The 15,046-nt window shown below is 53.0% G+C and overlaps 3 protein-coding genes across 3 annotated transcripts; all 3 read left to right on the top strand.

Moving 5' to 3' along the window:
- Window positions 1–1,527: 1,527 nt before the first annotated feature.
- On the top strand, window positions 1,528–2,991 carry LOC135232661 (melanoma antigen preferentially expressed in tumors-like). The gene has a single exon (XM_064293141.1). It carries the CDS (start codon window positions 1,528–1,530, stop codon window positions 2,989–2,991), a length of 1,464 nt encoding a protein of 487 aa, XP_064149211.1.
- Window positions 2,992–6,208: 3,217 nt separating this feature from the next.
- Window positions 6,209–7,672, top strand: LOC135232660 (melanoma antigen preferentially expressed in tumors-like). The gene has a single exon (XM_064293140.1). The coding sequence runs from the start codon at window positions 6,209–6,211 to the stop codon at window positions 7,670–7,672; it is 1,464 nt and encodes a 487-aa protein (XP_064149210.1).
- Window positions 7,673–10,890: 3,218 nt separating this feature from the next.
- On the top strand, window positions 10,891–12,354 carry LOC100663396 (melanoma antigen preferentially expressed in tumors-like). Its single transcript, XM_064293139.1, has one exon. It carries the CDS (start codon window positions 10,891–10,893, stop codon window positions 12,352–12,354), a length of 1,464 nt encoding a protein of 487 aa, XP_064149209.1.
- The last annotated feature ends 2,692 nt before the right edge of the window (window positions 12,355–15,046 follow it).

Here is a 15,046-nt window from a genome sequence, read left to right as displayed (position 1 = left end):
CCTTCCACAAGTGGAGTTATTTCAAATGGTGATGACATTTCTGGTCAGAAAATGAATGAGAAAAAAATTAGGGAGCTACTGAGCCCATCGTATGATGAACTAGGCTTGACCAGAGGGGACCGTGATGGTTAAGTTGGTGTGTGAACTTAGCTGGGCCGTGATTGTCAGTGATTTGATAGATAGGTTGTAGTTTGCTAGTGATGTAATAATGCAACGACCTCCATGATGAGATGTAATATAAGGTAATCTCCTCCATGATGAGATACAATATGATGTAACTACTTCCGTGATGAGATCTGCCATGAGCAGAGGATCAGTTGAAAGGGGGATTTTGTTGCGGGGGTGCGGGATTAAATACCAGGATGTTCCTGCAAGGATCTCTTCACTCAGGATCCTGCAACCAGCTCCTCACCACCTCACCTCTGGGTCTTGGAACTTGAGCCAGCTGTCTGTGGTCGTACCTGCTGATGTTGGATTCATGAGAGAAGAGGAAGGAGATAGACTGTGAAAACATTTGACCCTGAAAGGGTTAGCTGGGGTGTTTCCTCAACTAAATCGGGGGCTGCATGTGCCAGCAAATGTGGACCAAAACGCCGATCGATTTGATAGAGTTGACAGATTCATGAAACAGGGAGAAGTTTTCGTGACATAGGTGTGGGAGAAAAAAAGAAATAAGGCCCCTAGCGAAAACTCTCACTCGTTTTCTGACTAGAAAACCCACGACCGTTCCCCGGGATAACCCAGATGATGGTGAAACTTCCACAAGTTCAAACGGGAATGTCTTTTCTACTCAGAAAATGAGTGAGAGGAAAAGGAGGGAGCCACTGAGGCCATCCTAGGACGATGTAGGCTTGACCGGTGGGGAATGGTGTTGGGTAAGGTGGTGTGCGAACTTAGCTGTGTCATGATCCTGAGTAGTTCGGTAGATCGTATCTTGTTTGGCAGTTACATACTAACGCAATCATGTCCATGATGAGATGGAAGATTACGTACTGACTTCGGTGATGAGATCTGCCATGAGCAGCCAATCCGTTGAGAGGGGGATTTGTTGGAGGGGTGTGTGTGTGCGTGTGTGAGTGGCCTGCCTCCAGTATATAGGGGGCTGTTCGTGCAAGGCTGCCTTCACTCAGGATCCTGCATCCAGCTCATCACCAGCTGCCCTGCGGTTCTTGGGACTTGAGGAAGCCAGTGGCGGTCTTCCGTGCGGACGTCGGATTCCTGGGCCTTCGCGGCCCGTGAGCCTGTTGCAGCGATCTGGCCAGCAGATCTTGGGTTCTTCAGCCCCTGCAGCTACGTGAATCAGGAGAAGCCTCCAGCCTGACATCTGACCCATGAACTTTGGACTTGCCAGACCCTACCACCGTGGCTTGAAAGCAGACAGGTTTCTTTCGAAAGGCTTCTGAGGAGCTAAGGAGGGACCCAGAACACGGAGTGCTGGAGTCATCACCTTGGCTCTCCCCGAGGCCTTAGAAGACCCTTCCCGCCCAGCTCAGGTCAGGATTGCTTTTGGAGCACATATCGATCGGCATGAGCAGCCGAAGCCCAGCCAGGCTCTTGGACCTTGCCAAGCAGAGCCTGCTGCAGAACGAAGCCTTGGCCGTTGCCTCTCTGGAGTCACTGCCCGCGCAACTCTTCCTGCCCTTGTTCCTGGAGGCTGTTGCTGGGAGACACAGCGAGACTCTGAAGGCAATGGTGCGGGCCTGGCCCTTCAGCCACCTTGCCCTGGGGGCTCTGATGAAGGCTCAGCAGCCTCAGCAGGACATCTTAAAAGCTGCGCTGGATGGGCTCGATGACCTGCTTGCCCACAAGATCCGCCCCAGAAGATGGAAACTGCAAGTGCTGGATTTACGGCTGAATGCGAATACCAACTTCTGGGACGTAGCGCCTAGAACCTGGGACTGGTCCTCCGTGCGCTCGTTGGAGGAGCCGGAGGCCGCCCAGCCTAAGACGAAGAGGCCAAAAGTGGACGACTCAAGGAAGGAGGAGAAAGAGCTCTTGGCCCCTGTGCAGGTGCTCCTAGAAGACTTTTGTCTCCAGAAAGCCACCCCCGATGAATTCCTCACCTTCCTCATGAAGAGGGTCAAGCAGGGAAAAGGTCTGCCACAGCTGTGCTGTAGGAAGCTGGAGTTTCTTGATATGTCACTCGGACACATTCAGAAGATCCTGAGAATGGTGCAGCTGGACTGTGTCCAAGAGGTAGAAGTGAATGGCCACTGGGACCTGCTCACCCTGGCCAGCTTTGCTCCTCACCTCAGCCAGATGGTGAATGTGAGCAGACTGCGCGTCTCTCACATCATGACGATCTCCTTCATTCCCTGGGCGGCGGAGGGAGTGGACAAGCTACTTTCCCAGTTCAGCGCTCAGTTGCTCAGTCTGCACCAGCTCCAGGAGCTCCACCTAGACTCTGTCTTCTTCCTGGAAGGCCGCCTAGACCAGGTGCTCAGGTGCCTGAAGAGCCCTTTGGTGACCCTCTCGCTGACTAATTGCTTGCTTTTGGAGTCTGACTTGACCCACCTGGCGTCCTGCCTGAACACCAGCCACCTAAGGTACCTGAATTTGAGTGAGGTCAACATGATGGCCTTAAGTCCCGAGTTCCTCCAAGTTGTGCTAGAGAGAGCCTCAGCCACCCTCCACCGCCTGGCATTAGATGGGTGCGGGATCAGGGACTCCCAGCTCATGTCCATCCTGCCTGCTCTGGGCCACTGCTCCCAGCTCACCAGCTTCAGCTTCCGTGGAAACCCAGTCTCCGTGGCGGCCCTGCAGAGCCTGCTGCGGCACACCGTCCTGCTGAGCAGGTTCAGACTCGGACTTTTTCCTGTCCCTCTGGAGTGCTATGTGGGCCTCCAAGGCACCGTCGACCTGGGCAATCTTCGACGCTCTCTGGCCGAGCTGAGACTGATACTGCAGGACTTAGGGCGGCCCAATTCGGTCTTATTGTTCAGCGACAGCGCCTGGACCTATGATGTGATTCTCCTCTATTGCGTGGCCTGATGTCATTTTCACTCGGGCTTTAGACGAGGGCTTGCAGGGCAGACGTGTTTCTCATGAAACAATTCATACACATATTGTGTTGTGACATTTATCGCCAAGCCCACGGTACGGCAACACTCTCCCTTTCTCCACCTCGGCTATCCCGTTACCGGCTCTCCTGTCACCCCCTGCCTTCTCATTCGTGCCCCTGGACTGGTGTGCCCATTTGGTCTCCTTTGGTTTGAGGGTCAGTGGAATCTTTGGCTGAGGGGTGAACTTCGGGAGTGACTTCCATACTGAGTTGAAAGGGTGTCCGGGGGCCATCGACTCGGGGTTGTTCTAGCCTAGTAGCCTTGAGGTCCAAATTCGGGGCACCAGCTCCGGGGAAGGCTTTCTCCCTCTGTTGGCTCTGGAGGAAGATCCTTGTCATCAGTCTTCCCTTGGCCTGGGAGTTTGTCCGTGCAGGAAGCCCGGGTCCAAAGCACACGCTCTCTTCCCAGCGCTGCTTTCTTGGTGCTGTGACGTCCCCGGCTCTCTGCTCGCTCGTCTCTCCTTTCATCTCTTGGAAGACAAAAGGTGACGCAGGCCCTCCCCAGGGAACCTCTCTTTCCATTGGGATCAGGATGTGATCTCAGAAAGGGTTTTACATCCCACCCTAAGCCTCCTCAACAGGGCCCAATGCTGCCTCGTTCGGCAGGGCCAGAGATTAGGATTTCCAATACATAGGCCAGTTGCATCAATTCACAAAATGGAGGACAGCATCCTGGCAATCGTGGCCTAGGCAAAGTGACACACATATTCTAGGGGGACCAAAGTGAACCCCCGACACTCTGTTCTGCCCGTCGAGCTACATGTTCTCCGAGACCACGGTCCCCAGCTGTCAGCCGAGTCATTCGCTCCCTCAGGGAGTTTGGGTGTATCTAGGAATCATCCATGACCTTTCCTTGGTCAAGCTGTGCTGCTCTCCCCAGTAGTGTGTCCAGCCTACCAAACGAACAAGCAAAGAAACAGACAAACCCCCAACCAAACCCGTTGTTCTCGAGTGGTTTCCAACTCATCGCAACCCTATAGGAAAGGGTAGAACTGCCCCATACGGCTTCCAAGGAGCCGCTGGTGGAGTTGAACTGCCAGCCTTTTGCTTAGCAGCCGAGATCTTCACCACTGGGCCAGCGGGGTTCCACCGTGTGCTGTCTTACCCTTCTCCGAAAAAAAAAGGCACCACTTATCTCTTGTCTAGTTAGTTTTTTTTCCCTTCCCGCGCCTCCCCTCCCCTCCCTAGAAGATTCTTTCTTTCTCTTGGTAAACCTTTTCATGAGTTGTTCTGGGTGTATTTATCTGTCCTTTTGGGATTGATTGATTTCACTCAACAGAATGCCTTCCACATTCATCCATGTTGTGAGAAGTGTCGCGGATGCTTCACTGTGCTTTGTCATTGCGTGCTATTCCCTTGTGTGATGTACCGGACTCATAGAGACCCCGTTGCATAGTTCTTTCAAGAGAAGTTGTGTGCATGTGATGAGTTGGAGGGAGTTGAGTCAACTTGCTCCAAGCATCGGGGGGGATAACATGGTGGAAGAGATCGGGGAAAAGTCATCCATCTGGCAAGGACGCTGAATTTAGAACCTGATTTCGCCGGTGTGGAAAGGCAGATAGATCACGAAGAAGGGAAACTGACCAATCAGGACTCTCTCGGTTATCTAGTGCTTCTAAGAAAGAGAAACCACTCTGGATGGCTTTCGGAGAAATGTATTCTCTCCCAGTTTAGGAGGGTACAAGTCCAAGTTGAGGGCCCCAGCTTCAGGGGAAAGTTCTCTTTCTCTCTCTCTTTCTCTCGGTCAGCTCTTGGATTAAGATCCTCCATAACGATCTTCCCCTGGGTCTAGGCGTTTGTCAGAGAAAGGACTCTGGGTCAAAAGAGATTGACTCCGGATATAAGCTAACGCAGTATTTGAGTCCTGCCTCATTCAAATAACTGCCTCTAATCCCACCTCATTAACATCTTGGAGGGCAGGATTGACAAAACACAGTATCATAACATCCAATCAGAAAAAGGACAACCACACAGTTCTGGGAACCCTGGCCTAGCCAAGTGGAGGCATAGAGGTGGGGGTGGGGGGTGGAAATTTGATCCATGATAAGGACTTAATGGATTCTGAGGATGAAAGAAATGTTAAAGAGGAAAGACCTCATGAGAGAAGAGGGAGGAGATAGACTGTCAAAACATTTGACCCTGAAAGGGTTAGCTGGGGTGTTTCCTCAACTAAATCGGGGGCTGCATGTGCCAGAAAATGTGGACCCAAATGCCGATCGATTTGATAGAGTTGACAGATTCATGAAACAGGGAGACGTTTTCGTGACATACGTGTGGGGAAAAAAAGAAATAAGGCCCCTAGCGAAAACTCTCACTCGTTTTCTGACTAGCAACCCCACGACCGTTCCCCGGGATAACCCAGATGATGGTGAAACTTCCACAAGTTCAAAGGGGAATGTCTTTTCTACTCAGAAAATGAGTGAGAGGAAAAGGAGGGAGCCGCTGAGGCCATCCTAGGACGATGTAGGCTTGACCGGTGGGGAATGGTGTTGGGTAAGGTGGTGTGCGAACTGAGCTGTGCCGTGATCCTGAGTAGTTCGGTAGATCGTTTCTTGTTTGGCAGTTACATACTAACGCAATCATCTCCGTGATGAGATGGAAGATTAGGCACTGACTTCGGTGATGAGATCTGCCCTGAGCAGCCAATCAGTTGAGAGGGGGATTTGTTGGAGGGGGGTGTGTGTGCGTGTGTGTGAGTGGCCTGCCTCCAGTATATAGGGGGCTGTTCGTGCAAGGCTGCCTTCACTCAGGATCCTGCATCCAGCTCGTCACCAGCTGCCCTGCGGTTCTTGGGACTTGAGGCAGCCAGCGGCGGTCTTCCCTGCTGACGTCGGATTCCTGCTCCTTTGCGGCCCGTGAGCTTGTTGCAGCGGTCTGGCCAGCAGATCTTGGGTTCTTCAGCCCCTGCAGCTACGTGAATCAGGAGAAGCCTCCAGCCTGACATCTGACCCATGAACTTTGGACTTGCCAGACCCTACCACCGTGGCTTGAAAGCAGACAGGTTTCTTTCTAAAGGCTTCTGAGGAGCTAAGGAGGGACCCAGAACACGGAGTGCTGGAGTCATCACCTTGGCTCTCCCCGAGGCCTTAGAAGACCCTTCCCGCCCAGCCCAGGTCAGGATTGCTTTTGGAGCACATATCGATCGGCATGAGCAGCCGAAGCCCAGCCAGGCTCTTGGACCTTGCCAAGCAGAGCCTGCTGCAGAACGAAGCCTTGGCCGTTGCCTCTCTGGAGTCACTGCCCGCGCAACTCTTCCTGCCCTTGTTCCTGGAGGCTGTTGCTGGGAGACACAGCGAGACTCTGAAGGCAATGGTGCGGGCCTGGCCCTTCAGCCACCTTGCCCTGGGGGCTCTGATGAAGGCTCAGCAGCCTCAGCAGGACATCTTAAAAGCTGCGCTGGATGGGCTCGATGACCTGCTTGCCCACAAGATCCGCCCCAGAAGATGGAAACTGCAAGTGCTGGATTTACGGCTGAATGCGAATACCAACTTCTGGGACGTAGCGCCTAGAACCTGGGACTGGTCCTCCGTGCGCTCGTTGGAGGAGCCGGAGGCCGCCCAGCCTAAGACGAAGAGGCCAAAAGTGGACGACTCAAGGAAGGAGGAGAAAGAGCTCTTGGCCCCTGTGCAGGTGCTCCTAGAAGACTTTTGTCTCCAGAAAGCCACCCCCGATGAATTCCTCACCTTCCTCATGAAGAGGGTCAAGCAGGGAAAAGGTCTGCCACAGCTGTGCTGTAGGAAGCTGGAGTTTCTTGATATGTCACTCGGACACATTCAGAAGATCCTGAGAATGGTGCAGCTGGACTGTGTCCAAGAGGTAGAAGTGAATGGCCACTGGGACCTGCTCACCCTGGCCAGCTTTGCTCCTCACCTCAGCCAGATGGTGAATGTGAGCAGACTGCGCGTCTCTCACATCATGACGATCTCCTTCATTCCCTGGGCGGCGGAGGGAGTGGACAAGCTACTTTCCCAGTTCAGCGCTCAGTTGCTCAGTCTGCACCAGCTCCAGGAGCTCCACCTAGACTCTGTCTTCTTCCTGGAAGGCCGCCTAGACCAGGTGCTCAGGTGCCTGAAGAGCCCTTTGGTGACCCTCTCGCTGACTAATTGCTTGCTTTTGGAGTCTGACTTGACCCACCTGGCGTCCTGCCTGAACACCAGCCACCTAAGGTACCTGAATTTGAGTGAGGTCAACATGATGGCCTTAAGTCCCGAGTTCCTCCAAGTTGTGCTAGAGAGAGCCTCAGCCACCCTCCACCGCCTGGCATTAGATGGGTGCGGGATCAGGGACTCCCAGCTCATGTCCATCCTGCCTGCTCTGGGCCACTGCTCCCAGCTCACCAGCTTCAGCTTCCGTGGAAACCCAGTCTCCGTGGCGGCCCTGCAGAGCCTGCTGCGGCACACCGTCCTGCTGAGCAGGTTCAGACTCGGACTTTTTCCTGTCCCTCTGGAGTGCTATGTGGGCCTCCAAGGCACCGTCGACCTGGGCAATCTTCGACGCTCTCTGGCCGAGCTGAGACTGATACTGCAGGACTTAGGGCGGCCCAATTCGGTCTTATTGTTCAGCGACAGCGCCTGGACCTATGATGTGATTCTCCTCTATTGCGTGGCCTGATGTCATTTTCACTCGGGCTTTAGACGAGGGCTTGCAGGGCAGACGTGTTTCTCATGAAACAATTCATACACATATTGTGTTGTGACATTTATCGCCAAGCCCACGGTACGGCAACACTCTCCCTTTCTCCACCTCGGCTATCCCGTTACCGGCTCTCCTGTCACCCCCTGCCTTCTCATTCGTGCCCCTGGACTGGTGTGCCCATTTGGTCTCCTTTGGTTTGAGGGTCAGTGGAATCTTTGGCTGAGGGGTGAACTTCGGGAGTGACTTCCATACTGAGTTGAAAGGGTGTCCGGGGGCCATCGACTCGGGGTTGTTCTAGCCTAGTAGCCTTGAGGTCCAAATTCGGGGCACCAGCTCCGGGGAAGGCTTTCTCCCTCTGTTGGCTCTGGAGGAAGATCCTTGTCATCAGTCTTCCCTTGGCCTGGGAGTTTGTCCGTGCAGGAAGCCCGGGTCCAAAGCACACGCTCTCTTCCCAGCGCTGCTTTCTTGGTGCTGTGACGTCCCCGGCTCTCTGCTCGCTCGTCTCTCCTTTCATCTCTTGGAAGACAAAAGGTGACGCAGGCCCTCCCCAGGGAACCTCTCTTTCCATTGGGATCAGGATGTGATCTCAGAAAGGGTTTTACATCCCACCCTAAGCCTCCTCAACAGGGCCCAATGCTGCCTCGTTCGGCAGGGCCAGAGATTAGGATTTCCAATACATAGGCCAGTTGCATCAATTCACAAAATGGAGGACAGCATCCTGGCAATCGTGGCCTAGGCAAAGTGACACACATATTCTAGGGGGACCAAAGTGAACCCCCGACACTCTGTTCTGCCCGTCGAGCTACATGTTCTCCGAGACCACGGTCCCCAGCTGTCAGCCGAGTCATTCGCTCCCTCAGGGAGTTTGGGTGTATCTAGGAATCATCCATGACCTTTCCTTGGTCAAGCTGTGCTGCTCTCCCCAGTAGTGTGTCCAGCCTACCAAACGAACAAGCAAAGAAACAGACAAACCCCCAACCAAACCCGTTGTTCTCGAGTGGTTTCCAACTCATCGCAACCCTATAGGAAAGGGTAGAACTGCCCCATACGGCTTCCAAGGAGCCGCTGGTGGAGTTGAACTGCCAGCCTTTTGCTTAGCAGCCGAGATCTTCACCACTGGGCCAGCGGGGTTCCACCGTGTGCTGTCTTACCCTTCTCCGAAAAAAAAAGGCACCACTTATCTCTTGTCTAGTTAGTTTTTTTTCCCTTCCCGCGCCTCCCCTCCCCTCCCTAGAAGATTCTTTCTTTCTCTTGGTAAACCTTTTCATGAGTTGTTCTGGGTGTATTTATCTGTCCTTTCGGGATTGATTGATTTCACTCAACAGAATGCCTTCCACATTCATCCATGTTGTGAGAAGTGTCGCGGATGCTTCACTGTGCTTTGTCATTGCGTGCTATTCCCTTGTGTGATGTACCGGACTCATAGAGACCCCGTTGCATAGTTCTTTCAAGAGAAGTTGTGTGCATGTGATGAGTTGGAGGGAGTTGAGTCAACTTGCTCCAAGCATCGGGGGGGGATAACATGGTGGAAGAGATCGGGGAAAAGTCGTCCATCTGGCAAGGACGCTGAATTTAGAACCTGATTTCGCCGGTGTGGAAAGGCAGATAGATCACGAAGAAGGGAAACTGACCAATCAGGACTCTCTCGGTTATCTAGTGCTTCTAAGAAAGAGAAACCACTCTGGATGGCTTTCGGAGAAATGTATTCTCTCCCAGTTTAGGAGGGTACAAGTCCAAGTTGAGGGCCCCAGCTTCAGGGGAAAGTTCTCTTTCTCTCTCTCTTTCTCTCGGTCAGCTCTTGGATTAAGATCCTCCATAACGATCTTCCCCTGGGTCTAGGCGTTTGTCAGAGAAAGGACTCTGGGTCAAAAGAGATTGACTCCGGATATAAGCTAACGCAGTATTTGAGTCCTGCCTCATTCAAATAACTGCCTCTAATCCCACCTCATTAACATCTTGGAGGGCAGGATTGACAAAACACAGTATCATAACATCCAATCAGAAAAAGGACAACCACACAGTTCTGGGAACCCTGGCCTAGCCAAGTGGAGGCATAGAGGTGGGGGTGGGGGGTGGAAATTTGATCCATGATAAGGACTTAATGGATTCTGAGGATGAAAGAAATGTTAAAGAGGAAAGACCTCATGAGAGAAGAGGGAGGAGATAGACTGTCAAAACATTTGACCCTGAAAGGGTTAGCTGGGGTGTTTCCTCAACTAAATCGGGGGCTGCATGTGCCAGAAAATGTGGACCCAAATGCCGATCGATTTGATAGAGTTGACAGATTCATGAAACAGGGAGATGTTTTCGTGACATACGTGTGGGGAAAAAAAGAAATAAGGCCCCTAGCGAAAACTCTCACTCGTTTTCTGACTAGCAACCCCACGACCGTTCCCCGGGATAACCCAGATGATGGTGAAACTTCCACAAGTTCAAAGGGGAATGTCTTTTCTACTCAGAAAATGAGTGAGAGGAAAAGGAGGGAGCCGCTGAGGCCATCCTAGGACGATGTAGGCTTGACCGGTGGGGAATGGTGTTGGGTAAGGTGGTGTGCGAACTGAGCTGTGCCGTGATCCTGAGTAGTTCGGTAGATCGTTTCTTGTTTGGCAGTTACAGACTAACGCAATCATCTCCGTGATGAGATGGAAGATTAGGCACTGACTTCGGTGATGAGATCTGCCCTGAGCAGCCAATCAGTTGAGAGGGGGATTTGTTGGAGGGGGGTGTGTGTGCGTGTGTGTGAGTGGCCTGCCTCCAGTATATAGGGGGCTGTTCGTGCAAGGCTGCCTTCACTCAGGATCCTGCATCCAGCTCGTCACCAGCTGCCCTGCGGTTCTTGGGACTTGAGACAGCCAGCGGCGGGCTTCCCTGCTGACGTCGGATTCCTGCTCCTTTGCGGCCCGTGAGCTTGTTGCAGCGGTCTGGCCAGCAGATCTTGGGTTCTTCAGCCCCTGCAGCTACGTGAATCAGGAGAAGCCTCCAGCCTGACATCTGACCCATGAACTTTGGACTTGCCAGACCCTACCACCGTGGCTTGAAAGCAGACAGGTTTCTTTCTAAAGGCTTCTGAGGAGCTAAGGAGGGACCCAGAACACGGAGTGCTGGAGTCATCACCTTGGCTCTCCCCGAGGCCTTAGAAGACCCTTCCCGCCCAGCCCAGGTCAGGATTGCTTTTGGAGCACATATCGATCGGCATGAGCAGCCGAAGCCCAGCCAGGCTCTTGGACCTTGCCAACCAGAGCCTGCTGCAGAACGAAGCCTTGGCCGTTGCCTCTCTGGAGTCACTGCCCGCGCAACTCTTCCTGCCCTTGTTCCTGGAGGCTGTTGCTGGGAGACACAGCGAGACTCTGAAGGCAATGGTGCGGGCCTGGCCCTTCAGCCACCTTGCCCTGGGGGCTCTGATGAAGGCTCAGCAGCCTCAGCAGGACATCTTAAAAGCTGCGCTGGATGGGCTCGATGACCTGCTTGCCCACAAGATCCGCCCCAGAAGATGGAAACTGCAAGTGCTGGATTTACGGCTGAATGCTAATACCAACTTCTGGGACGTAGCGCCTAGAACCCGGGACTGGTCCTCCGTGCGCTCGTTGGAGGAGCCGGAGGCCGCCCAGCCTAAGACGAAGAGGCCAAAAGTGGACGACTCAAGGAAGGAGGAGAAAGAGCTCTTGGCCCCTGTGCAGGTGCTCCTAGAAGACTTTTGTCTCCAGAAAGCCACCCCCGATGAATTCCTCACCTTCCTCATGAAGAGGGTCAAGCAGGGAAAAGGTCTGCCACAGCTGTGCTGTAGGAAGCTGGAGTTTCTTGATATGTCACTCGGACACATTCAGAAGATCCTGAGAATGGTGCAGCTGGACTGTGTCCAAGAGGTAGAAGTGAATGGCCACTGGGACCTGCTCACCCTGGCCAGCTTTGCTCCTCACCTCAGCCAGATGGTGAATGTGAGCAGACTGCGCGTCTCTCACATCATGACGATCTCCTTCATTCCCTGGGCGGCGGAGGGAGTGGACAAGCTACTTTCCCAGTTCAGCGCTCAGTTGCTCAGTCTGCACCAGCTCCAGGAGCTCCACCTAGACTCTGTCTTCTTCCTGGAAGGCCGCCTAGACCAGGTGCTCAGGTGCCTGAAGAGCCCTTTGGTGACCCTCTCGCTGACTAATTGCTTGCTTTTGGAGTCTGACTTGACCCACCTGGCGTCCTGCCTGAACACCAGCCACCTAAGGTACCTGAATTTGAGTGAGGTCAACATGATGGCCTTAAGTCCCGAGTTCCTCCAAGTTGTGCTAGAGAGAGCCTCAGCCACCCTCCACCGCCTGGCATTAGATGGGTGCGGGATCAGGGACTCCCAGCTCATGTCCATCCTGCCTGCTCTGGGCCACTGCTCCCAGCTCACCAGCTTCAGCTTCCGTGGAAACCCAGTCTCCGTGGCGGCCCTGCAGAGCCTGCTGCGGCACACCGTCCTGCTGAGCAGGTTCAGACTCGGACTTTTTCCTGTCCTTCTGGAGTGCTATGTGGGCCTCCAAGGCACCGTCGACCTGGGCAATCTTCGACGCTCTCTGGCCGAGCTGAGACTGATACTGCAGGACTTAGGGCGGCCCAATTCGGTCTTATTGTTCAGCGACAGCGCCTGGACCTATGATGTGATTCTCCTCTATTGCGTGGCCTGATGTCATTTTCACTCGGGCTTTAGACGAGGGCTTGCAGGGCAGACGTGTTTCTCATGAAACAATTCATACACATATTGTGTTGTGACATTTATCGCCAAGCCCACGGTACGGCAACACTCTCCCTTTCTCCACCTCGGCTATCCCGTTACCGGCTCTCCTGTCACCCCCTGCCTTCTCATTCGTGCCCCTGGACTGGTGTGCCCATTTGGTCTCCTTTGGTTTGAGGGTCAGTGGAATCTTTGGCTGAGGGGTGAACTTCGGGAGTGACTTCCATACTGAGTTGAAAGGGTGTCCGGGGGCCATCGACTCGGGGTTGTTCTAGCCTAGTAGCCTTGAAGTCCAAATTCGGGGCACCAGCTCCGGGGAAGGCTTTCTCCCTCTGTTGGCTCTGGAGGAAGATCCTTGTCATCAGTCTTCCCTTGGCCTGGGAGTTTGTCCGTGCAGGAAGCCCGGGTCCAAAGCACACGCTCTCTTCCCAGCGCTGCTTTCTTGGTGCTGTGACGTCCCCGGCTCTCTGCTCGCTCGTCTCTCCTTTCATCTCTTGGAAGACAAAAGGTGATGCAGGCCCTCCCCAGGGAACCTCTCTTTCCATTGGGATCAGGATGTGATCTCAGAAAGGGTTTTACATCCCACCCTAAGCCTCCTCAACAGGGCCCAATGCTGCCTCGTTCGGCAGGGCCAGAGATTAGGATTTCCAATACATAGGCCAGTTGCATCAATTCACAAAATGGAGGACAGCATCCTGGCAATCGTGGCCTAGGCAAAGTGACACACATCTTCTAGGGGGACCAAAGTGAACCCCCGACACTCTGTTCTGCCCGTCGAGCTACATGTTCTCCGAGACCACGGTCCCCAGCTGTCAGCCGAGTCATTCGCTCCCTCAGGGAGTTTGGGTGTATCTAGGAATCATCCATGACCTTTCCTTGGTCAAGCTGTGCTGCTCTCCCCAGTAGTGTGTCCAGCCTACCAAACGAACAAGCAAAGAAACAGACAAACCCCCAACCAAACCCGTTGTTCTCGAGAGGTTTCCAACTCATCGCAACCCTATAGGAAAGGGTAGAACTGCCCCATACGGCTTCCAAGGAGCCGCTGGTGGAGTTGAACTGCCAGCCTTTTGCTTAGCAGCCGAGATCTTCACCACTGGGCCAGCGGGGTTCCACCGTGTGCTGTCTTACCCTTCTCCGAAAAAAAAGGCACCACTTATCTCTTGTCTAGTTAGTTTTTTTTCCCTTCCCGCGCCTCCCCTCCCCTCCCTAGAAGATTGTTTCTTTCTCTTGGTAAACCTTTTCATGAGTTGTTCTGGGTGTATTTATCTGTCCTTTTGGGATTGATTGATTTCACTCAACAGAATGCCTTCCACATTCATCCATGTTGTGAGAAGTGTCGCGGATGCTTCACTGTGCTTTGTCATTGCGTGCTATTCCCTTGTGTGATGTACCGGACTCATAGAGACCCCGTAGCATAGTTCTTTCAAGAGAAGTTGTGTGCATGTGATGAGTTGGAGGGAGTTGAGTCAACTTGCTCCAAGCATCAGGGGGGGATAACATGGTGGAAGAGATCGGGGAAAAGTCATCCATCTGGCAAGGACGCTGAATTTAGAACCTGATTTCGCCGGTGTGGAAAGGCAGATAGATCACGAAGAAGGGAAACTGACCAATCAGGACTCTCTCAGTTATCTAGTGCTTCTAAGAAAGAGAAACCACTCTGGATGGCTTTCGGAGAAATGTATTCTCTCCCAGTTTAGGAGGGTACAAGTCCAAGTTGAGGGCCCCAGCTTCAGGGGAAAGTTCTCTTTCTCTCTCTCTTTCTCTCGGTCAGCTCTTGGATTAAGATCCTCCATAACGATCTTCCCCTGGGTCTAGGCGTTTGTCAGAGAAAGGACTCTGGGTCAAAAGAGATTGACTCCGGATATAAGCTAACGCAGTATTTGAGTCCTGCCTCATTCAAATAACTGCCTCTAATCCCACCTCATTAACATCTTGGAGGGCAGGATTTACAAAACACAGTATCATAACATCCAATCAGAAAAAGGACAACCACACAGTTCTGGGAACCCTGGCCTAGCCAAGTGGAGGCATAGAGGTGGGGGTGGGGGGTGGAAATTTGATCCATGATAAGGACTTAATGGATTCTGAGGATGAAAGAAATGTTAAAGAGGAAAGACCTCATGAGAGAAGAGGGAGGAGATAGACTGTCAAAACATTTGACCCTGAAAGGGTTAGCTGGGGTGTTTCCTCAACTAAATCGGGGGCTGCATGTGCCAGAAAATGTGGACCCAAATGCCGATCGATTTGATAGAGTTGACAGATTCATGAAACAGGGAGACGTTTTCGTGACATACGTGTGGGGAAAAAAAGAAATAAGGCCCCTAGCGAAAACTCTCACTCGTTTTCTGACTAGCAACCCCACGACCGTTCCCCGGGATAACCCAGATGATGGTGAAACTTCCACAAGTTCAAAGGGGAATGTCTTTTCTACTCAGAAAATGAGTGAGAGGAAAAGGAGGGAGCCGCTGAGGCCATCCTAGGACGATGTAGGCTTGACCGGTGCGGAATGGTGTTGGGTAAGGTGGTGTGCGAACTGAGCTGTGCCGTGATCCTGAGTAGTTCGGTAGATCGTTTCTTGTTTGGCAGTTACAGACTAACGCAATCATCTCCGTGATGAGATGGAAGATTAGGCACTGACTTCGGTG

Source organism: Loxodonta africana, chromosome 11 (assembly GCF_030014295.1).
Source record: "Loxodonta africana isolate mLoxAfr1 chromosome 11, mLoxAfr1.hap2, whole genome shotgun sequence".
In the NCBI taxonomy this organism is placed as follows: Eukaryota; Metazoa; Chordata; class Mammalia; order Proboscidea; family Elephantidae; genus Loxodonta; species Loxodonta africana.
The sequence above is the reverse complement of the archived record's forward strand: the minus strand, read 5'-3'. Positions and strand labels throughout refer to the sequence as shown.